Source organism: Zosterops lateralis (genome assembly GCF_965231275.1).
Source record: "Zosterops lateralis genome assembly, chromosome: 17".
Classification (NCBI taxonomy): Eukaryota; Metazoa; Chordata; class Aves; order Passeriformes; family Zosteropidae; genus Zosterops; species Zosterops lateralis.
In genome coordinates this window covers 5,315,274-5,338,866 of record NC_139777.1, presented here as the reverse complement: position 1 = coordinate 5,338,866, position 23,593 = coordinate 5,315,274, and the positions used below count along the sequence as shown (strand labels likewise).

Genomic DNA, 23,593 nt, shown 5'->3' with positions numbered 1-23,593 from the left:
GGATGAATTTTGCTAACTGGTATGTTCATGAATGTCAATACTGGACCAATTTCTGCCCTACTTGTTTTTCTCTCCTGTCCAAGTCACTCTCGCTCTAACTCACCCATCTCTCTCTTTGTAAAGGAACACTCAAACAAGTTAATTTCAGTTTTATGTCTTCCCTATGTGATGAGTTTTTGGAATAGGAACAATGAATGTATTTATAGCTATTTATTTCTGGATTGTCATTATCCTCTAGTCAAATCAGAAAAAAAAATTCTGTTAGTGGAAATTGGAAGACTTTTACTGTTGAATAAGTTTAACCCAAACTTTACCCACTCACTGATTTAAAAGAAAAAAAAAATCATGTTTTATTGGACTTTTGTACATTGAATTGCTAACAGTTTTCTTCATTAAAATTGGCAAGATTAAGGAAAAATGACTTGTGATTTATAAAGTAATTTGCAACTTGAAATTTTCCAGAAACTGCTTTTTAGACAAGTACACTGACAGTACCTGTGGAGCATTTTCCAGTTTATCTTAGGCTGGACAGTGAGAACAGGGTCACTGTCCTTCCCTCCAGGAATACTCCTGCCAGTGCAGTGGCTGTTTTCCAGAGCTTCCCTTTAGAAGCCATGGAAACATTCTGGATTTCACACACAGAAATGGAATATAATTATGATTTTAGCTGTTTTCACATTGGAAATACACTTTGGGAGATGTAGACTTTCAGATATGATGACAGTTTCAGTTGTAGCCCCTGACGTGTTTCCCTGCTGTCTGTGAGGGGCTGATGTGTGAGAGCCCCTGGGATAACAAATGTCTCCTGTAGGAAACTCCATAGGGAAAAGGTCTTCAGCATGTTTAAGGAACTATTCAGAGCACATAACGAGGGGGACATTATCCTAATGCTTGTTAGATCAAAGAAAAAGTATTTTTAAAAGCACTAGTTAGACAAAGATCTATTAATGCCTGGTTTCCTCCCAGCACTGTTGGCAAGGGAAGCCTTGCCTGCCTTCCCAGGAGGGATCTGATTTCTGTTACCAGCAGTGTGACAAAAGATTCCTGCAGTGGCAGCACGGGCCAGGTGTGCTGTGCACCTTGTCCTGGTGCTGTGCAGGCTGCCACTGCCTCACCTGCCCGGGGCTGGTGCCTCACCTGGGCACTGCACCCACCCTCCAGCCCCACTGGGATGTTTTTATTTCCTTTCTGGGTTAGTTCAGTGGTTGTATGTCCTGAACCACCAGGAGGTTGGGGTGGTAAATGCAGAGGCATCCCACACACACACACAGAGGTCGTTGAAGTACCCCTGGAACCCAAGGGCTCAGGTCTCCTCAGCGCTGGAGTTTGTGTCCTGCCATTGTTAATGTGTTGCAATGCAGAAGGAAACGGGCCCTATGATTTCCATGGATTTGGACTAGTTGTGAAAATCTGAGAGAATCTTGTAGTGAATGTACAATGTTTAGTTTCCTTTGGCAGTCTCTGGTGCAACTGACAAGTAAAGCAGGCAATGAAATTTAATTAAATAAATTTGATCATAAAAAGCTCTGTCTCTTATCTCAGGCACTCACATTTTGCTCCTGAGCTGGCATTTGGCATCCCAAAGGCTGCTCTCACCTGGGTGCTCTGGGGATGGGTTTGGTTTGGGATTTCAGGCTGAGCAGCACCTGGAGCCTCCTGAGCAGGGAGAGCTCTGTGCTGTGGCTGCTGTGACAGAGGTGGGGCCGGGCAGAAGGAGGGGCTGCAGGTGGGAAATGCCGAGGGGCTTCTGAGTGTCCCTCCTTGGCTGGTCCCGTTCCTGGGCTGGCTGAGCTGCCCCCAGGGCAGGCTCAGTGCTGGCTCTGGGGCAGGGTTTAGCCTGCTCAGGTTGTGCAATCACCTGCTGCAAATGAAGGCTTGTACAGCTCCTTTGGTAAAGGCAGAACTGAATTCTGTCTTTACTAGCAGCTTGTTTAGCTTCCAGATGGCGAACCAACAGGACGCAGTGGAAGTGTAACGTAGTTTTGATATAATGGATATGTAAACGTGATAGTTATTCACTGCAATAGACTGCTGTGAACCATATTCCAGCAGTAACCTTTGAAATCTATCACTTGGCTGTACACAAGTGTGAGCTAAAGGGGACTTGTAAGGAATTTGCTTTTTTTTTTTTTTTCTTGGAGGATTTTTAATCACTGAAGAGAAAGGAGAATGATTTCTGTCTTTTACCTTTATATGTAGAGTGAGAAATGTCAGGAGAAAATCTGCTGAGATTTTGGGTCTTTTGGGATTTTTCCACCTTTGGGCCTTTGTAAATACTCTCTGAGCAATCTGCAAATGTCCTGTAAGACAACTGACTCCTCATTTCCAAGCCTCAGTCGATTCAGCCACGTTTAGGAGCTACATCACATCCTTGAAATGTGGTGCCGTGGTTTTATGGCAAAATCTGAAGCATGAGGCTGTTGCTGAGGGTTTTATTCAGTTCTTACAATTCAAGAGTCTTCTCTGTTGAATTGTGTCTTGATAAAAGTCATTGGGAAAAGATTTTCTTTGAAGTTTTGTAACTTTTAATGAAAGACTTTCTACTTGCTTGAATTCATATGGAAAATGAATTTTAATCAACAGCATATAATTATTGGGAAGCAGAGATTATCCAGAGTGATGGCTTGCAGACATTTCATTCCTGCGGAGCCTCCTCTTCTTGTTGCCTGCTGTGGGCAGAATTCAGTGTGCAAACCCTACCACAAACAAAGTTCTGGCATGCACAGTAATTTCAGAGATTATAATGTGTCAAGCCCAGGTTTTGGAGGCAGATTCTAAATTCCTTCCACCTGAGGCATCACCTGCATGAGGACCCTTGATGTGAGTTAAGTGAAATCCTGTGTTGCTGTCCCTGTCCCCTCTGCAGTGGCTATTTGAGGTCGCAGCCCCCGGCAGTGGAGCAGGAGTGGGGCTGGTGTGAGGGGATGTGATTTCTTTGCAGTGCACCTGAAGACAGAGTCTGGAGGTATTTCTGCCACTGTGCCTTTCTGTGCTGGTACTTGTTCTGATCCTTGCAGTCACTCTGTTCTGGTGTTCTTTTCCCCACTTTTGCTAGTTATGCTGTATTTTTAAAAAACCTCTCAGCAGGCACCAGCACAGCCCCAGCTGTGCTGCTCTTACCCTTCAGGGACAGTATCTGCTTCAGAGCAGCCTTGAATTTCTTAATGCTATAAGCACAGGAAGCCCTAATTAAACTTTAAAACTTTATTCCTCGGGTTGGAGATGTGTTTCTTTCCTGAACCCCATCTACCTTTATTCTTTAATTTTTCTCTCTAAAATTATGTGGCTTTCTGGTTTAGAATTGCATATTCAGGACACACAAGAAATTTGAGGTATTTGTTGAACCTGAACTATAGAGCTTCTCCAATCCCAGCTAAAATCTTGATATGCTTATTTACCAAATTTCTATTTTATAAGCCTGGCTTTAGCACCCTCTAGAACAACATATAATGCTGTTGCTCCTTTTGCAAAAGGCTCTGTCTCCCTTGTTTCTCGCACAGAGGCACAGTCCAAGGTAAATTAAAGGAATGTGGTTGTCAGGACTTCTGAAAAACCCAGTAGTCACTGGCTAAACTGTACCGTAAAAAGAACTGAGCTACACCAACACGGGAAGTCCTTGAAAAAGGCTGGAAGCAAAATGACCATAATTGAAATCTGAAAGCAGCAACTTCATAAAGAAGTAAAGCGAAGAGGCGGCTCTTTGTAAATGATGATCTAAAAAGTGTTCTGGGTTGTGAGACCTCATTTCAAATGTATTCATTAAATAATATTTGAATCATTTAACAGTTTGAACTCTACTGCACTGCTAATATCTTCAGGGGATTTTTTTTTTCTTCAGTAACAAAGGTGCCTTTGTTCCCGCTCAGAGCTCGGGCTGTGCCTTGGATATTAGTTGGAAACCTGATCACCCGACATCACTCCGAGGCTGCGAGTACAATGTGAGTCGTCTGCAACCCGGATTAAATCAGGCCCTTTGTACAGATGCTGAGGGGCCGTGATGGTGGAGGAGCGATGGTTTTGGGCAGCAGGAGATTGTTAACCCTTTGTGCCTCTGGCGGGGAGATGGGAGGTTTGGGGGAGGCTGTCTGCAGCCGGGCCAGCTGTGTGCAGCAGCCCATAGTGCCCGAGTAATTCCCGCTGGAAATAATAATTCCTTAAACGGGGCAGGTGAATTTATGCTGCTGGACCGGGTGCTCACTGCCTTGGGATTTCTCTTCACTACAGTGTATGAGCAGGGGCACTTGATTTAAATTGGAAAAGTCAGGATTGCGAGCCAAGGTTCACCAGTGGCTCAGGAACGCACGTCGTGCTGTTCAACCTTATGAAGTAACACGATAAATAATAAACACAGGAGCAGCTTTATCTGCCTGGTGGCTTTGAGTTCTGGGCCTCAGGGTCTCGAGCATCTCAGTCACCCCAGGATGTGCAGCGTGTTCTCCAGCAGAGCCAGGAGGTCACAGGCCAGAGGCAGCGAGCCCTGGGAGCCAGAACGGGAGGAGTGGCAGGGTCAGCAGGGGACAGGGGGATGCGGGGGATGCTCGGACACTCAGCCCTGGGGTCTGAGGTCTTGGGGTCCAAGAGAAGCCATCCTGGTCCCCTGGTCCCCAGTGGGTGACCTCCTGAGAACAGTGACTTGCAAACCAAAATATGTTTTATAAAACCCACACCCAGCTGTGCCCAGGGCTGTTCTGACAGGGATGGAACTGCAGCCTGTGGCATCCCAGGGGATGGCAGGATGAGGAGAGGAAGCACCACGGCGAGTGCTCTCGTGAAGCCAATACTTAGGGGAAATTAAGTCATCAGGACTTTATAAAACACCCCCTGGCTCTCTCCTTTCACAGTAATTCAATTTATAAGATGATGAAAAATGAATTAACTTTGGTGGTTTTCTGGCATCACCCACAGTGAGCCAGACTTTCCAGATGCTCAAAGATTGTTCTTGCTCCACCATGCTCACAGAAATTCCCACCTGGTTCAAGTTTAGGAAAGCAGCAGAACAAAGTTGGTCACACAACCTCCACCATAAAACACTGAAGAGAGTTAAACACTGATTAGCCATACAAAGAGGTGCCATTTTGTTATTTATGTTTCACTGAGCTATTTTGGGAAACATAAATTTTTTACTTTTCCTGTAGCCAAACTAATTCACTACTTCTGTCTATTTCTGTTGTGCTGTGTGTGTATATATATATTGTTGTGCTGTATGTATATATATAATTTATTTTTTTAATATCCCCTTCCCAATGTAATGTCTGATCCTACATGTGTGTTTTAGAGATGGGAATTTGAAGGGGAAAAATAAAAGCCCAAGCAATGGACTGTGCTATGGACAGGAAAATTTGCTTTAGGGTTTCCTATGTTTTTACTAATGTAAAAATTTCTTGGTGTTGTATGATTTTACACTGTCCTGTATTTTTAGTTATCCAAATTATATGTTCAATCTAAACATGTTTTTGGTGTTCATTATATGTACACCAAAGTGCCCCACGTGCTGCAAAAGTTTTCACCTAAGTGGCATAAAGGGCACCTAATATACTAAATGGGTAAAAAAAAAAAAAAAAAAAAAAAAAAAAAAAAAAAAAAAGAAAAGCTGTTTGCAGCAATGGAAAATTCTACTGATATTGGGAAAAATATCATGATTCATACTGAGGAACCTCTAAGCCCAAACAGGAAAAACACACCTTAAGGTTGCAGCCATGTAAAGGAACTAAACTGAACCAACCCTGCAGAAGAACCAAAGAGGAAAATCCCTGTGAAGGGCTAAATTCTGAAATTGCTGTCTATCCCTATGGGAAACGACTGAAGTGGTTTAGTCCCTTAACTCTGTTTATTCAGCTATGCATTTTTAAAAATGGGAAGCAGTAAAATGTCTGAAGGAATTCGTTTCAGCCTTTCCAGAAACCACACATTGTTGGTAAAAGTAAGCATGAAATTTCTACACCGGCAAGGTGAACCTCCCAGAAACTGAATGCAAATCAGGTTTCGCAGATGAAATTGTCTTTAATCTCTATTACAAACCCAGTCACCAGACACTCAGGCAGGGAAGGACAAGGAGTGGCAGAGGTCAGATCACTGGAAGTCCCTACATGTTGCTTTTTAGCTGGTGCCTCCTGGCTCAGCAGTGTAACCAGGCTGGCAGCAAATCCCTGGGAGCAGAGCAGGTTTGCCCGCTCTGGGCACAGCCTGAACCACGCCAGGCCCTGGGATCTGCCCAGAGCAGAGCCCTTCCATACCCAAGAATCCTTCTGTTCTCAGGAGCTCAAGCAGATGTACACACACAGACAGGAGCCCCTGTGGAGCAATGCCTTCCCTCGGGAGCTGGCTCTGTGCTCCCTGCACTCACAAGCTCATCTAATGATTTTATACATTTGCCTCCTGTGTCTCTTCCACCACCAGGTTTGCTGTAGTTTGAGAGACAGGAGATACAATAGTTTCCCTAAACTGTTCCACGCAGAAATGCTGAAAACTTTCCTGAAAATATCAGCTGCCAGATTTGAAGACCTGTCCTTCTAAATATTACAATTCCTTTCACTGAATATGCCTGCTAGGAAGAGAAATCTCTATCAGGAGAAAAACCCATCAGCTCTTTTGTGAAGTGCCTGTTGGGAACCTCTGCTCCAGGGACAGGGCCCATCACTGGGGCTGCTGTGTGACACTCTGCAGGCGTTGGTGGCACCACAAAGGACAAAGGAGTGGCCACAACTGAAGTACCTGAAGCTGCAACTAAAGCCAGAACACCTTTGGAGAGCTGGGAGTGCAGAGAAGTGACTTGGGCTCCCTCCCTGTCAGCGTTTAAGAGGCTCTTGCTTAGGGCTGGCTGAGCTAAAGTGTCTCGAGCATATGGGCTTATTTTGTGCCGTTTCTGTGGTGGTTTCTTCGTTAGATTTTCAGTGGTAATGAGCCCACACAGTAGATTGCTGCAGGGAGAAAAAATCATTCTGAATAGGTTTGCTGAATAATTATGAACTCAGCTGAACTCTTACATTTGCTTACTAATTGTATGGTCCGTGATGTTTTATGTATGATGCATTCATTTTGTTAAAAAGGATTTTTTTCCCCTTTTTTTTTTTTTTGCTGAGCAGCAACTTTTCTCAGTGCAAGTTAAACTGACACAGTGGAAAGAACTGGATTTAAGTCTGATGAATTGATGTTGTTTGAATTTTTTTTTTTTAAACATCAGTCCCACTATTTGGTTTTCAGAGCTTGCAATATGAAACCCAAAATTGTGCTATTGTCTGGAGAGTTGAAATAAATGAATCCCCTCAACTTTGGATTTGGCAGGCACAATTACTATTGTTAATTTAGAAAATAATCCCCAGCAGCTACAACTATTTAAATAATGCCTTTCCTTGCTTCTCCTAAGATGACCAAAACCCCAAGAATGAAAGTAAAAATATGTTTTTATAAAATACACTTTTCACTGCTTAAGTCTGATTGAGAGAGGCTTCCTTCTCCTTGGCCGGGGGCTGCAACCCTTTGTGGCAGAGGTGACCTGACAGTGCTGGACACAGCCCAGAGCCACCAGTGCCCCCAGCCCCAGGGGGAGGGAGCCACCAGTGCCCCCAGCCCCATGGGGAGGGAGCCACCAGCATTCCCAGTCCCAGGAGGAGGGAGCCACCAGCATTCCCAGCCCTGTGCCAGGCACCAGGAGCTGTGGGGCAGGTTGGCAGCCCCAGAACACGTCCCAGGTTAGGAACAGGGGCTGAGCCACCTTTCCACAGGCACAGCACGGGCCGGCAGAGCTCTGCAGCGGGTACCCGACCTGTCAGAACACTTATGCTGAGGTTGTTTCCATGTTCGCCATTGTCCATCTCTAGGCACCATCTGGCTCCCGGCACAGCCCGCGGAGGGAGCGGCGCTGGGCGAGCCGGGGGCGGGATGGGATTTCCCTCCCCAGCAGCCGGCGGTGGCTCCGGAGGGAGCGGGGCTGGGTTGCTGGACTCCAGGCCCGGGATGCAGCCCCGAGGGCGATATCGCCGCTGGGCCAAAGGCTGTTCTGTGCCCACGGCGAGGAGAGGGGAGGGAGGGAGCGGCGGCATCCCGGGGCGGTGGGCTGCCCGCACAGAGCCCCAGAAAAGCGCAGGACGGGCCGGGGAAGGAGTGGCGGCCGCCGCCGGTGCCCCGACATGAATCCGGGAGCCGCTCCCCGCACCGACCCTGCCCTTCCGCGGGGAGGAATGCTCGCGGGTCCCGGCCCGCCCCGTCCGGCCTGAATGCTGAATGCCCGCTGCCGGGGCGGAACGGGGGCACGGACCCTGGGCCGGAACGGGGGCTCTCCCAGCGCCGTCGGGGCGGAGCGGGGGGCACGGGACGGAGCGGGGCCTGACCGCCCGGCGGGGACACGGAGCGGGGTCTCTCCGCCCGGCGGGGCTGTGGCGGGGCTGTGGCGGGCGGCAGGGGGCGCTGTGCCCGTTCGGAAGGGCCGCTCCGACGGCGCGCACGCAGGCGCACAGGGGGAGCCCCGGGCGCGGGGCCGCCTCTGACCCGGTGCGGGCCCCGCTCGGCGCCGCCGTCGGTCCGGAGCGCTGCCCCCGAGCAGGGAAGCGGTGCCGGGGCCCGGCGGCCTCGCATCTCCCCCGGTCCCTCCCTCCGCTGCCGCCGTTCCCGTCGCGAGGAGCAAGGCGTCCCCTCCGTTCTTTGTGCCGCGGTCGCGCTTCCCGCCCCGGTGCCCGCCCCGCGGCCCGAGCCCCGCGCCCCCCTCTTCCCCCCCTGTCACTTCGCTAAGTAATAATTTCCACGTCCAATTCCATTTCTTCGCCGGTTCTGAAATCTCCAGGCCATCAGCAAGGAGGATAGTTCACATGAAAACTAATTACACAAAATCAATATTTAATCACAGCGCAGCATCCTGATCCTGCAGAAAAAAAAATCCCGTTAAAACTCTCCTGCCATATACAAACAGTCCTCAGCCGCTTATTTATAGATCTCATTTTTTTTTTTTTTTTTTTTTTTTTTTGGTGGGAGCAATATTCATTACTATTTCTTTAAACTATCGACATGTGCATCCGCGAGCACCTGAAGCACCGTGTCCCGCCGGCGAGGTGTGGGCCCCCAGGCCCGGTGGGTGTTTGTCCCTCGGGGGGACGGGGCTGTGAGTGTCCCCGCTGCCCGCGGTGCCCGGCCCGGGGCCGCTCCCGTTCCCGGGCTCGGGATACATCACCCGGTGCGGCCGCTGGCTCTCCATACCCACCATATCCCGGCTCCAGAGCCCCCCGCCCCGCTCCGGGACCCCGCTCCGGGACCCCGGGGCACCGCGCACCTCCCGCTCCGCTCGGAGCAGCGGCGGCGGCGGCCCCGGCGGGCCCGGGGGGCGGTGCGGGGCGCGGTGCGGGCGGGGCGCGGGGCCGGCGGCGGAGCCACCTTAACGGCAGCCCCGCCCCGGTCCGCGGCGCTCATTGGCGCAGCCCCGATGGCTGAAATTCATCGCTGAAATGCAAAACTTGTTGCTGCTCCGCCAGCGCTGGGTGAGAGCGCGGCAGCGCGCGGGGAGCGGCGCAGCCCTCGCAGCGCCCGCCCGGCCCCGCTGCCCGGCCCCGGCCCCGCCGCCGGAGCGCTGCGAGCCGCGGGAGCGCACGGCCGGCCGGGGATGCGGCGCGCAGCTCCCGGGCGCCCGAGCCTGTGAGCGGCGGCGCGCCGCCCCGTCGGCTCTCACCGGGCAGCGGCGAGCGGCGAGCGGCGGGGTGAGCGCGGGCGGAGCGGAGCGGAGCGGCCGGTGCCGGCGGCGCGGCAGGATGTGAGCGGGGGCGGCCGAGCGGCGCGGAGCGGAGCGGAGCGGAGCGGCGGGGGAGCGGCGGGCAGCGGGACGGCGGAGCGGAGCGGCGCGGAGCGGAGCGGCCATGCCCTGCTGAGGAGCCGCGCAGGATGTTCGGGCTGGAGCAGTTCGAGCCGCAGAACGGCGGCCGGAGCGGCGGGCAGGCGGAGCGGGGCTTCGGCCAGCCCGGACTGAGCATGAGCGCGCACTTCAAGGCGCCGGCCTTCCCCGGCGGCGGCCCGGCACCGGCGGACCCGGCCCTGGGAGCGCTGGGCGAGCCGCCCCTCCTGGGCATGAACATGAGCCTGGCCGGGGACGGCTACGGCTTCCCGGGCCGCGGCCCCGCCGAGCTGCACGGCGGCGGCATGCAGCCTCCCGTGCACGGCTTCTTCGGCGGACAGCAGCCGCACGGCGGCCCCGGCGGCGCCCCCCACCCGCACCAGCACCCCCCGCACTTCGGCGGCGGCTTCGGGCCCGACCCCGGCGCCTCCTGCGTGCACGGCGGGCGCCTCCTGGGCTACAGCGGCGCTCTGGGCGGGCAGACGGCGTTCGCCGACGGCTACGAGCACATGGCCGAGGGCCAGGGCGGCGAGGGCTTCGGGCAGCAGCGCCCCGGGACCTTGCCCGATTTCCAGCACCACGGCGCGGGCGCTGCCAGCCACGCCGTGCCGGCGCCCTGCCTGCCCCTCGACCAGTCCCCCAACCGCGCCGCCTCCTTCCACGGGCTGCCGGCTGCCGGCTCCTCCGAGCCCCACGGCCTGGAGCCGCGGCGGCTGCCGGCGCAGGGCGGCGTGGACTCGCTGGAATACAATTACCCTGGCGACGGCCCCGCCGGCCACTTCGAGCTGCCCGTCTTCTCGCCGTCGGAGCCCGAGGGGCAGCTGCCGCACTACGGCGGCGGGCGGCAGGTGCCGGCGGGCGGCAGCTTCGCGGGGGCGCCCGCCCTGCCCCGGGCGCCGGGCATGGCCGTGGCCAAGGCGCACCAGCCGCAGCAGCACGGCGTCTTCTTCGAGCGCTTCGGGGGGGCGCGGAAGATGTCGGCCGGTCTGGAGCCGGGGGCCAACGCCAGGCACCCGCTGATGCAGCAGCAGCAGCCGCCGCCACCGCCACCACCACCGCAACCACCGCAGCAGCCGCCGGGCCTGCTGGCCAGACAGAACTCCTGCCCGCCAGCCATCCCTAGGCAACAGCAAACAGAAGCCAACGCTCCCAACTCCAACCTGCAGGACAATGGGCCCATAATGCAGAACCAGCATGCACAGTTTGAATACCCTATTCACAGACTGGAGAACAGGAATATGCATCCCTACACCGACCCCGTGTTTAATATGCAGCACCCTCCTCCGCAACAGCCACCAAATCAAAGACTGCAGCACTTCGATGCCCCCTACGTGAGCGTCGCCAAGAGGCCGCGGTTTGACTTCCCCAACACTCCCGGCGTCGAGCGCTGCGCCTCCTGGGGCGGCGGCATGCACGGCCCGGCCATGGAGAGCCACCTTTCCCCGACGGCCTACCCCGGCCTGCCGGGCGAGTTCACCCCGCCGGCGCCCGAGGCCTTCGGGGGCCCGCTGCCACACGGCGGCCCCGAGCACCCGGCGCTGGCGCAGCGCCAGAACGCGGCCCTGGTGATGAAGCAGATGGCCTCGCGAAGCCAGCAGCGCCTGCGGCCGCCCAGCCTGCAGCAGCTGGGCCACCACGGCGAGGTGGGCGCGCCTGGCGGCCTGCCCCCGCCGGCCTTCGAGCGGGAGGCCGGTGGCGGCCGCAGCTTCGACGCCCCGGCGCCGCACCTGGCCCCCGACGGCGCCTGGTTCGCGGGGCCGCCGCCGCCCGGGGAGCTGCTGCCGAGGCGCTTGGCAGGGCCCGGGCTACCGGCCGAGGCGGCCCCCCACGAGCTGGGCCTGCAGCCCGGGGGCCCCGCCGTGCTCTTCAGGCCGGGCGCCGGCGGGCTGGGGCTGCAGGAGCCCTTGCGGATGGCGGGCGAGGGCCCGGCGCAGGCCCTGCCGTCGCCCGGCGTCCACCCGCCCTTCACACCCTCGATGGGCGGCCTGTCGCAGCTGCAGTCCCCGGGCAGCGGTGTGGCACTGCCCAGCGCCCCTGCCGAGCGCCGTGGCCCCGCCGACTTCGCCGCTCAGCCCGGCTTCCCCTTCGCGGCGGCGGCGCGGCAGCCGGCGGCCCACGGGGCTGCGCCCGCCCTCAGCGCCTCGCCCGGGGCCTACCCGCCGCCTCCGCCCGAGTTCCCCCCGCCGCCCCCACCGCGGCCCGCCGCCAGCAAGCTGGGTGCCCTCTCGCTGGGCTCCTTCAGCAAGGCGGCCAGCAAGGACAATGTCTTCGGGCAGAGCTGCCTGGCCGCCCTCTCCACCGCCTGCCAAAACATGATCGCCAGCCTGGGCGCTCCCAACCTCAACGTCACCTTCAACAAGAAGAGCCCGGCCGAGGCCAAGCGCAAGCTCAGCCAGGCCGAGCCCGACCCGCCACCTGCTGCCCCGGACTATTTCCCAGCAGGGCCGGCAGTCGGTGGGGGTGGCACGGGCAAGGCAGCGGGCAGTGCCCCGCTGCTGCCCGCCGAGAGCAGCCTCTCGCCCGGCTACGCGCTGGAGCCGGTGGCCGGCGGCGAGGGGAAGGCGGGTGGCGGGCGGGGTCGGGGTCGCCGGAAACGGGACAGTGGGCACGTCAGCCCCGGCACGTTTTTTGACAAGTTCTCAGCTGCCGAGGGTGGGGGAGCCGGTGTCAGCCCAGGGCAGCCGGCAGTGCCGGTGGCGGCGGGGGCCCCGCCGGGGGCTGCGGGCGCTGAGCGCGGTGGAGGCACCCCTCACGACAAGCCCCTGACCTCCCCTTCCTGGAGCAAGGGCAGCGAACTGTTGCTGGCGGAGCAGCCCGACCTGATGTCCTCCCTGGACAGCGGCATCCAGAGCGTGACCAAGTCAGACGGCAGCTCCCCGCACGTGGACTTTCCCGACGAGGTCAGCACCAGCTACGGCAACGAGGACGAGGTGTCCTCCAGCTCCGACAATGCCACCTCCAAGCCCACCCGTAGCCCACTGCTGGGTGGTTCGCCCAAGCTGCCCCGTGGGGAGCACACACTTCTCAACGGACAGAAGCCCCTGGCCCTTGGCCTTCTCAGTACATCTACCTCGACCCCCGACAGCTATGGGCTCAGCACCACGGCGGGCGCTCACCCTGGCACGCCAAGCATGGAACAGGTGCGGACCCCCACGAGCACCTCGGCCCAGGATGAGATCCACCCCCTGGAGATCCTGCAGGCACAGATCCAGCTCCAGCGGCAGCAGTTCAGCATCTCGGAAGACCAGCCCTTGGGGTTGAAGAGCAAGAAGGGGGAGTGTGCGGGGCAGAATGGGGACAGTGACCTGGGCAGCTGCTGCTCGGAGGGTGTCAAGGGCACCATGAGCACCATCGACCTGGACTCCCTGATGGCAGAGCACAACTCCACCTGGTACCTGCCTGGAGAGAAGGCCCTGATGGAGGGACAGGAGGAGGACAAGCCCATGGCGCCCTGGGAGAAGCCCAAGCCCCCGAACCCCAGCAAAGAAGGTATCAGTTGTCCCACACGGGTGCTGGCACAGGGGTAGGGGTGGTTGTGGGCTGCTCAGGGAGGGGGACTTGGTGGGGTTGCAGCTCTGGTACTCTGGGTACGCACTGGCTCCACACCCTCTCCACCCTTGGTGGGTGCCAGGCACCTTCCCAGTCTGGACTGGGGCTGCAGGATCCTGGGTGGCTCTGCTGGGAGGGCCAGTGACAGGGACAAAGTGCCTGCTGCCTGACTGGCCCAGGTGACGACTGCCCCGTGGCATCTCTGCTGCCAGCCCTGTCCCCATCATGCCTCCTCGGGAATGGGCAGGTGGGGGTGCTGAGCAGAGGGGCTCCCCCGGTGAGAGCCCCGCCTGAGCTCCTGGGCCTGGGGTCCTGCAGAAGGGGACTGCACCCTGAGGTGCAGAAGAGGGGGCTCCTGCAGGGTCCCATCAGGCATGGGGTGCTGAGGAGGGGGCTCTCACAGAGCCTGGTGCCAGCTGAGCCTTCCACTCACCTTCCCGAAACTGTGACTGAGGTTTTCCCTAACCACAAAAACATGAATGTGGTGGTAGTGCTGCCCCTTCAGGTCCAGGTGCCCCCTGCTTGCATTTGGAGCCCATAGCAGTGTGATACTGAACTGAACAGCTTGTAACAAATTATTTTTCATTTAACTGAAAGGCGGTTTAAAATAAGGGTCTGTGTCTGTTAGTGTAAAACTTGCTTAGTTGGCAGATGTTTAATTTTGACATTAGTTGTCATTTTTGATCCTTCCTTGTGTCCAGAGGGCATCATAATTCCCCAGGCTTAGGAAAAAATATTTTAATGGAAAACCCTCTATTATAAAAGCTGTTGAGATAAGGATGATTATAGATTCAATTGGTTTCTATTTTATCTTATCAAATCTCTATTTTGCAACCTGCCTAGCAGTATTTGTGATTGTTATAATGGGTGCACATGCTGTACCTGCTATCCGAGTGCAGGCGGGTGGGTTTTGGTGTGCTAGAAATACATGTGTGCAGTTTACACAATACAAACTCATTATTTGTGCCTAGGAAAGGTGATATTTTGCTACTGCAGTGTAGTTTGAAATTGTTTTCATTACCTCTCATAGTAGAGACCGACTTTTTACAGCCCTCCACATTTAGTAATTTTGCTCAGAAAGTTGTTGGTGAAATTAGAAGGGAGCTGGTTTGGAAACTGGGCTGTTTCCTAACCCGGTTCTGGTTGGCTTTGCAGCTTTGGCTTTCTGAAGCGTGAATCCTAGCCCCCACGGTTTGTCTCTTTGTTCATGTTTAATGCCCAGCGCAGGAGACTCTCATTTCGAGCAGAGTGTTTAGCATGCACGGCAGACCCGAGGAAGCCCATCAGCATTCTCCATGCTTCACTCAGGCAAGGACATAAATTGGTTTGTTTGGGGCCCTTCTTTTCCATTTTTAAATGGAGTTGCACACAGCATCCTTCCTGGCCCCTTCTCTTTTATTGTTTCTTGTACACAACATCTAGATCTGACTGGATCAATAGCTAGTTAGCACAAATCACAGTTCCTGTCACTTGTGCCTTGGCAGGCTCAAGCACATATATATGTTCTCTCACACCACACGCACCCCGTTACCGTGTGCACTTTCACACACACACAGATACACAGATCTCACATCGTGCTGTGCTTAGAAATAGGTGTTGAAAGAATAACTTGTATAGATCCCAACTTCCTGGATGAAAAAAGAAATCCTGAGCAGTGATTTAATTCCGAACAGCACATTTATTAAAAGTGTAATTTGGCTTAAAATGATCTATATTTTGTGTGTGTGTGTGTCATACAGAGCGATGCTTCTGCAGCGTCTTTTAACAGCACTCCTCCAGTCACTTTGATCACAGCTATTCTTAGTAACAGCTAGTGAAAGAAGTAATTGCTTTCTGGTCGTGATAACCACAATGTTGGTGTTAAAACAGTTCATCACTTGGAAGGAAAACCATTTAATCAGTGTTCCTATATAAGGATATGTTTTAGTATTTCAGAAGCTTAACATAAAATAGCAAACCAGTTCCACAACAATGCAGAGGCGCTCGGGTTGGTTCATGCTTTAGTCACTTGAGGGATTTGAATGGGCTGGTTCCTCGGATGAGGAAATTTATACAGACTCGCAGAGAATTTACTTTAACTGTTGTTGGAGATGATAAAGATACAATGGGTGAGACAAAACAGGCTGTTCACCTCGGTCAGTAGAAATAATTTAACTTAACATTGCCATACCCCTGGAGCGTGTGAAACTGTGTTTAAGAAAAGGCTTTCTTTAGACGTGGGCTGAGATTTTAAACCTTCTCAGTCGGCTGGGATTTGCAGCGTGGTGTTTGTTCCAGCAGTAACCCAGTGTCCGGGTGGATGTGCAGGCTCCAGACAGCGCTCCTCTGAATTGAGGCAGGTCCTTGGTGTGCAGAGCACCGTGCTGGAAGGTGGGCACCGTTTTGGGGCTGGGCAGCGTTACTGAGAGCAGTGTTAGACCCGGGGTTCTCCCAGTGCAGGCATTGCTGGGGGTTTCTGATTTACACCTGCCGTGAGAAGGCAGGCAGTCGGGGATTTATTCCCATTGTGGCACTGCTGTGATTGGCACCAGCGGCTCCTCAGGTGCCGGGGAGGTGGAGGAAGAGGAGGTGGAGGAAGAGGAGGTGGAGGAAGAGGAGGTGGAGGAAGGGGCTGTGGTGTTGGGGGGCAGCTTCCCCTCTGTACAGGGCTGGGCACTGTGTCCACTCCTGCCACTCTCAGCCAGTGCCAGGACCAGAGGGTCTGGCTTCAGTGCTGGCCATAAAGGAAAGAACAGGCTCCCCAAAACACAGCAGGATCAGGAACTTCTCAAATACTCCGTTAACGCGCAGGTTATGGGGGGAACAAGTAGTTTTAATGGCTGTTCAGATTCCTCGGAGCTCACATTTTTTCCCCCATAATGGCATTAAAATGATTTGCTGGTGTCTGGCAGTTGTGTGAGCTGTGGGTCTGGGGGTTGCTGAGGGCAGACAGGGGTGCTGCTGGTGCCCCAGCGAGGTGTGACACCTCCGAGGCCGCGGGCTCTGCGCGCGCGTTCGCGTTCCATTTCGGAATGTGGTATTGGTAATGCTGCCTGGACATGGCTCTGCCCTCAAATGTGCTTTCTGTGAGGAGTTTGCTCTGATGCATCGTTTCTTGTACCAACACGTTTTATGTGAAGTAGCTGGTAGGTTTTGGGGTTTTTTTTCCCTCCCATGAAAATGCTTTCTAGAATTTCGTGTTTTCCTCTGCCTAGCAGCTTGTGCTGGGAGTGAGAGATAAATAACACTGAGTCTATAGGGGTTGTCTCGACTTCCAACACCACAGCTCTAGCTGACAAAGAATAACCAAATCAAATTCACTTAAAATTTAAATCCGGGACCAGTTTAATGGGCTTGTGCTTTTCCTGATTTGACCAAACCAGAACAATTTCCCCTTCCGTGAAATGTGTATTAGTATTCTTTAGAAATCCAGTAATTAAGTGCTGGTGAGGTTTTGGTTTTAGTTTTTAATTGAAATTTCGAAGGTCCCATACTGCAGATGTCAGGTGAAGACGTTGGTATTTACCTAGAACTGTGCAGGTGTTGATTGGGAAGGATGGGGATATATTTTGCTGCTCGGTGTCTGTTGGGCTGGTCAGTCCGGGCTGACGGGCACGTGCCACGCGGCACCGTTAGCCTTCATCTCTGAGATTTTGTTAATATTTCATCCTTACACTGAACCTGTCACTGGAATGAGCCCACAAGCCAACCCTCTTGCTGGAGCAGTGTGTAACATCTGTGAATTACTAGAAATACATTAACAAAGGTCAAATTTGGTCCAGATGCGGCCGGGAGCCTTTGTTTTCTTTCCCTTTCCAATGCATTCTGCTGCCTGCTTTATTTTAAATATTGTTTAGTTCTTTCAGGGGCTTTACCGAGGGAGTGCGTTTGTTTACTGGGGCTGAGTTTGTCAGACCTCTGGTGAGGTTTTTCAGGCACTGAACCCTCACTGCCAGCGATCGTGTTGTAGTGAGCGCTGTGGAAGCGAGTTCAGCAGCAAAGCTCAGCGCCTTTTCCAGCGAGGGGGCTGTGATTCCCGGTGCAGCTTTGTGTGCTTCACTGGGCTGCTGAAACTTACACAATTTTAACAATTTAGTGAAAAAAAGAAGCTATTGCCTTTGTCCTGAAGTTACACGATAAACTCCACATCTATCAAATCCACATCTTTATTAAATCATCTGGATTAGCAAGCAGAGTGACGAGGGAAGAACGCTGCCGCTGCTTATCCTGGGAGGAGAGAGTTTGGTGTGTGTTAGATTTGGAATTAATACGATGCTTTAAACTTTTCTAACCTGTTAAAAAAAAATAATTGGAAGGGCTGGTCCTGCTTGGCCTCATTTGCATGACAGAAATTCTCCATTGTTTACCTTGACTGATTGTAATTTTTAATACTTTCTACTAGAAAATGATCCTGTTTAGAAATATTTTCCTTTGTTTTATAAACATTCTGTAGCAGTGTGCTTGTCGACCTTTATGGCATATATTAGAGAAAGCAAAGGACAGAATTTTCAGTAGTATTTCCTCTTGCTGTGATATACTAAAATATTTAGTGCAGGAAGTGTGTAAATTTATTGGCATTTCAGTAACAACTGTGGCCACTGTTTGCCTTTGCATCCACCGTCTGTCTGGCTAAATAATTTTTGGTCTCTAGATTTACCTGTTCTCATTTCAGTGGAGGATCTAGCTGTGTTTGAATTAATGCAGATTACCTCTCTGGTTTACATCCTGGTGCTTCCTTGCCCCAAAGTCTGTTATTTTCTGATGGCCCATTCTGTTGCAAGGTGAGTTTTAACAGGGTTGTTTTGCACACACTTGGTGTGAGGATGTGCGTGAGACAGACTTCGAGGGAGATGTTTCTTGAAATTGGTGTGTGAATGTGCTTCAGACCTTTATGTATGATGTAAAAGGAAATGAATTAGACTTAGTATTTATATATGAGCTTGGATGACAGCATAGATTTATTTGATCTGTGATGTATTACACCGTGTCTGCTCTTAATTTTTAAGGTACAATACCTGTTTTTTTACCAATGACCTAGTGGAATGCTCGACCACAGAACTGCAAATAATATTTCGGTAAAAAGCGTTATTAATTAGCAATGTCTATAGATACAATTTGTTGTCACTTGTGTAGAACAAAGAATAAGGCATCAAACAAAAGTCTAACCTAAAACTAAATAGACTGCTTTTATTTGAACCAGCTGACTCCCAGCCTTGGTAATGTTCTATACCAGGGAAAGGTTTTGGTACAGTAAAATGCCTTTATGTGGCCATATAAAATTTTAGTACTAGACAAATTACTGTATATTTTCAGTCAGTGGTTTCTCATGTATTTCTGTTAAATCTGACTGCGAGGAGAGTCTCCTCAGAAAGTGCAGAGCCAGTTCTGAAATGAATCTTCAGGTGGCCTAACATCTATGCTTTGTTAACACTAAATTTACTGAAATATCAGAAGCCGTTTAATGACATAATTTCCCAAGCACACTGAGAATATGGAAAGAGAGCTGTCAAATTGTAGGCAGAGGATCATTCCCTGTTTTATCTCTGGTGTAGAATAGATTGTCCTGGTGCATGTTTGGGACTGTTGGATGCAGGCAGTGTGGGTGGTGGGCGTCAGGCGCTGGTACCCACCTCACCATCGCGCCGCGGCTCCGGCCGGCATCCGCCTCCCTGTCCAGCTGCTCTGGCTTTTCCATTGAAAAATCTACACCCTTGAGAAGAATGATTTTTGTACCTGTAAACACATGATTAAGGTTTGCAGGACATGTTTAAGATTGGTGTGTTGTTTATTTTAAAATATGAAATAATCCTTGTTTCGTTTTTTTTGCGGAGCGTTTTTAAATGAGAGCCTCTGTTAGTGAGGGCTGTTCAGAACATGGCTGGCTGTGCACCAGATCTGGGGTAAGGGACATGGGGAACCTTATGGAAATTAAATAGATGAAGCTGTGGAATCATTCAGGAAATTCAAGGTCTGCTCTCACCTTCCTGGTCTTGGTTAGATTTCTCAGGTTTTTTAAAATGTGATTCTGAATTTTTGCTGTTCTGTAGATAGACACAGTTTACATACAGTGATTAGATGACTGGCTTATATAAAAATACTGTGATTCTTTGTAGGTTTCTGCTTTTCCTTTGCCAGATGCTTTTGTGTTGGTGGAGTTAAAACATTCTGAGTTATTAGTGACCTTTTAATACAAAGGATTTGGGGTTTTTTTACAAATTTAAATATATTTTATGGATTATGTGCCAATGTTCCAAAGTCAAATGCCTTCTAAATTTAAAGCTGAGACTTGGAACAGCTGGAGGTCTAATCCATTAATTTTTACAAGCTGACTTTCTTAATACTTCAAAGAGAACATCTTAGATGATATTGCTTTACTGTTCCCCTCTTCAGCACCCCTTCTTCTCTTTTCCCTACCAGTGCCCTCTCCTCTAAAGCTTCATGTTCCACTCATCTTCTGGCAAGTGACAAAGGCATCTGGATGGGGAGAATGCATTTTCCTTAGTTGATGTAATAAGTTTTAAGACTTGATGGTCTAGAAATGTGCCTTTCCTAGTGTTGCACTTTTTATCCACACTAATTCAAAAATATGTGGTCACCGCTGTTCTATATTTCTTTCCTGTACTTGGATTATTTTTTTTTGTAGCAGCACAGGCGTTGTCACAGGAGTATTTTTTGCTCCGTGCTTGTGCCCATTTGAGACACCTGACTCACACGTAGGGCACATCCCTCTCTGTAGGATTGGGTCTGACCCACGCTGACCATTTGGAAGTTGTGTTTTCCCAAGTCTCGCCTTGCCCGTTTGGGCAGGAGCCGCTCTGGCACCGCCGGCGGTGCCGCTCCCTGGATGCACATGCACATCCATCATGGGCATCTCCTGCAGGAGCAGAGTCTGAGCTGCAGGCTGAGGTGTTTGGATGCTGGAGCAGGGCACTTTGTGTCTGTTTGTTTTCAATTCCAGCAAATCTGTTGGTGTCTGCTCAGTGTTCTAACGTAACACCACCGAGCATGACGCTAGGCGGTCTACATTTTTTATTAGCTTTTAACGTTTGTCTAAAAAAAGCTTTTCTTTGTTTGGTAAGCAGAAATCTGGTTACGTTTAAGTGCTGCTTTGATGGATTTTTTTTACATTGAAATAAATGCAGTTTATTTGAGTTTAAACACAGACAACACGTGTGGGAGCTCGAAGGGCTCTGCTAACTCTGACTGTGAGCGATGGGAGAGACGTGCCACAGTCCTGCTCCTGTGGCCACTTTGTGTGAACTTTGGGATATTTATCTTTTTCTTATCCCCCTCTGTGTTTGGAGCATTTAAAATACAAGATGAAAAACTTTGTTTTTTTTACCTTTTAACTCTTCTACCTTCAGTTCTGACTGCAGGGGCCTTTAGGACTTGATCCCCTTGATCCCAGCAAAGCCTGTGAACGGTCAGTAGTTGGAAGACAGCGGGGTTTTTTTGTGGTAAAATATATGTTTTCAGAGTTAAGTCTGCATTTAATTAATTTTGTGAATTACTATTCACAAAAATACTCAAAAGCATTCTGTTGCTAATAGAAAGATCATCCTGAGGCTGGGGAAGCACAGTTAATTGAAAAAGCAGCCATTTGTAAAGTGAAGAAAATTTTAAAACATTTCATACCCTAATTAAGAATGTACTCCTGAGTTAAAATTGAGAATATTAATTTGCTGTGTGAAGCAAATACACTACAAAGCCCTGGAAAGAGTCATATCCTTCCTTCCTCCTTAATCCTCTCCCAAAATGCAGTTTCAGAAGAAAGGCATGACTTTTTTTCTTTTTTATAATGTAGCCTGAAACCATTTTGCTAGAAAGATGTAAATTGATCTATTAACATAGGAAATGGAGGTTGGGCTGGGGTTATTATCTGGTCGGAATTTTAGGATCTCTTTCCTAGAAAAATCTTCCACTAATTTTTTTTTTTTTTTTTTTTTGGGAGGGGTGCGGTGGGTGGGTATAATATTCCTCCATAATGGCATTTAAAAACGCAGAGGGTGCTGTCGGTCTGAGGCATAGCTGCGCATCACTGCGAGAGCAGTGCTGGTCCCTGGGGAATGGGGCTGAGCCTTCCCTCCCGTGCACTGCTGGAGGTGAGGATGTGAGTGGAAACGGGTGGGGAGGGAGTGTCTGCACAGTGTTCCTGCTGCTGCCTGCACGGCTCGGTCAGTCCAGGCACTGCCGCCGTACTTACAGAAACTGGGGTCTGCGTGTGATTTAGAGCGCAGCCGAGTCCATATTCAGGTCCCACTCTAGGATTATTTTTATTTAAGATCATATTTATTGCACCGTAAATTGCCACGGTGCTTTAGAAACCTGGGAGATGTTCCCACTGCTGAAGATTTACTGTGCAAATGAGGTGAAACAGGCGTTGTTGGGCTGGGCAGCTGCCGGTTCAGCGCCAGAACACGGTGTGGTGCCACCAGGGCTTGGGCAGAGGATGCTGGTGAGGTGCACAGTGGAGCTGGAGGGCACTTGGGTACCCAGCAAAGGCTGGCACGCCAGCACTGAATGCTGCTGGGTTGGGTGTGTGGGCAGGGAATGAAGGGCTGAGAGCATCTCATCACACCTGGTGATCTCATTTCTGCGTGGATTCCTTCTTTGGTGGGGATGGCGCGGCTGCACTGCCCTCTCCGGGGCAGCATTTCTCCTCTTGTGGAAAAAAAATAAACCCAAACCCCAATTACAGCACTTCTGATCTGTGTGTGAGTGAATTTCTAAATAAGTTTGTCAGTCTTTGCAGCAGGAAAAGAGACCTTGATGTTGCAGAAGTGGTTTGGTGCGAGGTGGGTTTTCACCTCCTCCAGATGCCCTGGGGTTGGAAGCATCACCAAGGGAGGTCTCCTCCCTGCTCCCCTGGGTGATGGGAGAGGAGGACCCAAAACCAGGACTGGGCTGCCCAGGAGTTCACAACCACCTTGTGTGACATATTCCTGGAGTGGTACTGAGCTGATAACTAGAAAAAGAGTGTCCCTTAGACCTGCCAGACAGCCAGGTAACTCTTTGCATCTAGTGTTACAGATATTTTTGAACTGACTCAATTGTTTTAATTTTTATTGGTGTCAAATTTTAGGCTGAAAAATGTTGCTTGCCTAGTCTGAAAAGTAACTCAAAATTTCAGACCAAATACAGTTTTAAAAGCACAAAGATAATAAATGGGCCTATTGATTGTATTCTGCAAAAGAAAAAAAGGAGTTCCCCAGTAATTGTAATAAAAGCTACTACAATCTATGAGACAATAATTCTGAAACCCTTTAAAAATAGTATTATTATTCGAAGTGCAAAGCAGCTGGTATTTTATGATAGAACAGATTTTATTGTTGCTGGATATAGGGTCAAACGCTTGCAGCACATTTTTGATTTCAAAAAAGCATTTGTGTTTTTGGTTTGTTTAAGATAAAATCAGTAAGATTTATTTCTTTTTTTTTTCCTGGATGCTCTAGTTCCCTTCTCTACCTCTGAATATAGGCACATGCTGTTCTTTTTGTGCTGGGAGAAAGCACACACAGCCCAGCTCCCTGTGCTCTCCCTACCATGTCATGCTTCTGGAGGCAGAGGGAAAACAAGGGCTGTCCCAAGTACAATTCAAATCTTATATGAACTAGTTTGAAAGAGGCAGATCACAAAAAAAAGAATTACAAAACATTCCTTCATTCTGGACTATTATTATTATTATTATTATTATTATTATTATTATTATTGAAGTTTCATCCCATCATTTGCCAATTCTTTGTGCTGTTGGCAGGGTGGGTGTGAGGGTGATGGCTGGAAAATGTGCAGGGGGGACAGGACAGTGTTGGGGAAAGTTCAAGGGCAGCCCTGGTGATTTGGGCGAGCTTTGCTTTTAAACTCTGCTCATCAAAGTCGTGTTGTATGTTACATGACAAAGTGGTGTGTCCTGTAGATAAACCCAGTTCGTCTTCTGTGTCCTGATGTTACTTATTTTAGCTGAGGTGTGAATGGGAAAGGCAGAAGGGAATTTGCTGCTCCCAGTGCTCCAGTCCCTGGGGCAGGTGACCACGGTCCTGACTCTGCCAGGGCTCTGCTGGTGCAGGGGCACAGGAGTCCAGCTACTGCAGACCAACAAACACCACTTTGGAAATGTGAGCTTTTAACAACACAGTGGAGTCTTACTCCAGATAGTTCTCCAGATCCTCTAGTGTTTTGTGTAGTTTTCCTCGAGTGGCTGATGCCAATGGTGCTGCAGCGTTTCTCTCACAGAAAAGAACTGATAAAAAATCTCTT

General features: G+C 51.2%; 1 protein-coding gene across 1 annotated transcript in view; it reads left to right on the top strand.

The window, feature by feature from the left end:
* Positions 1-9,861: 9,861 nt before the first annotated feature.
* MN1 (MN1 proto-oncogene, transcriptional regulator) overlaps positions 9,862-23,593 on the top strand; it is a gene marked incomplete at its 5' end in the record, with an annotated part of 30,003 nt that continues 16,271 nt past the window's right edge. The window contains one exon of the mRNA XM_083874119.1: positions 9,862-13,300. Within this exon, the coding sequence (XP_083730245.1) occupies positions 9,862-13,300 (3,439 nt within the window). The remainder of the gene's footprint in view (positions 13,301-23,593) is intronic.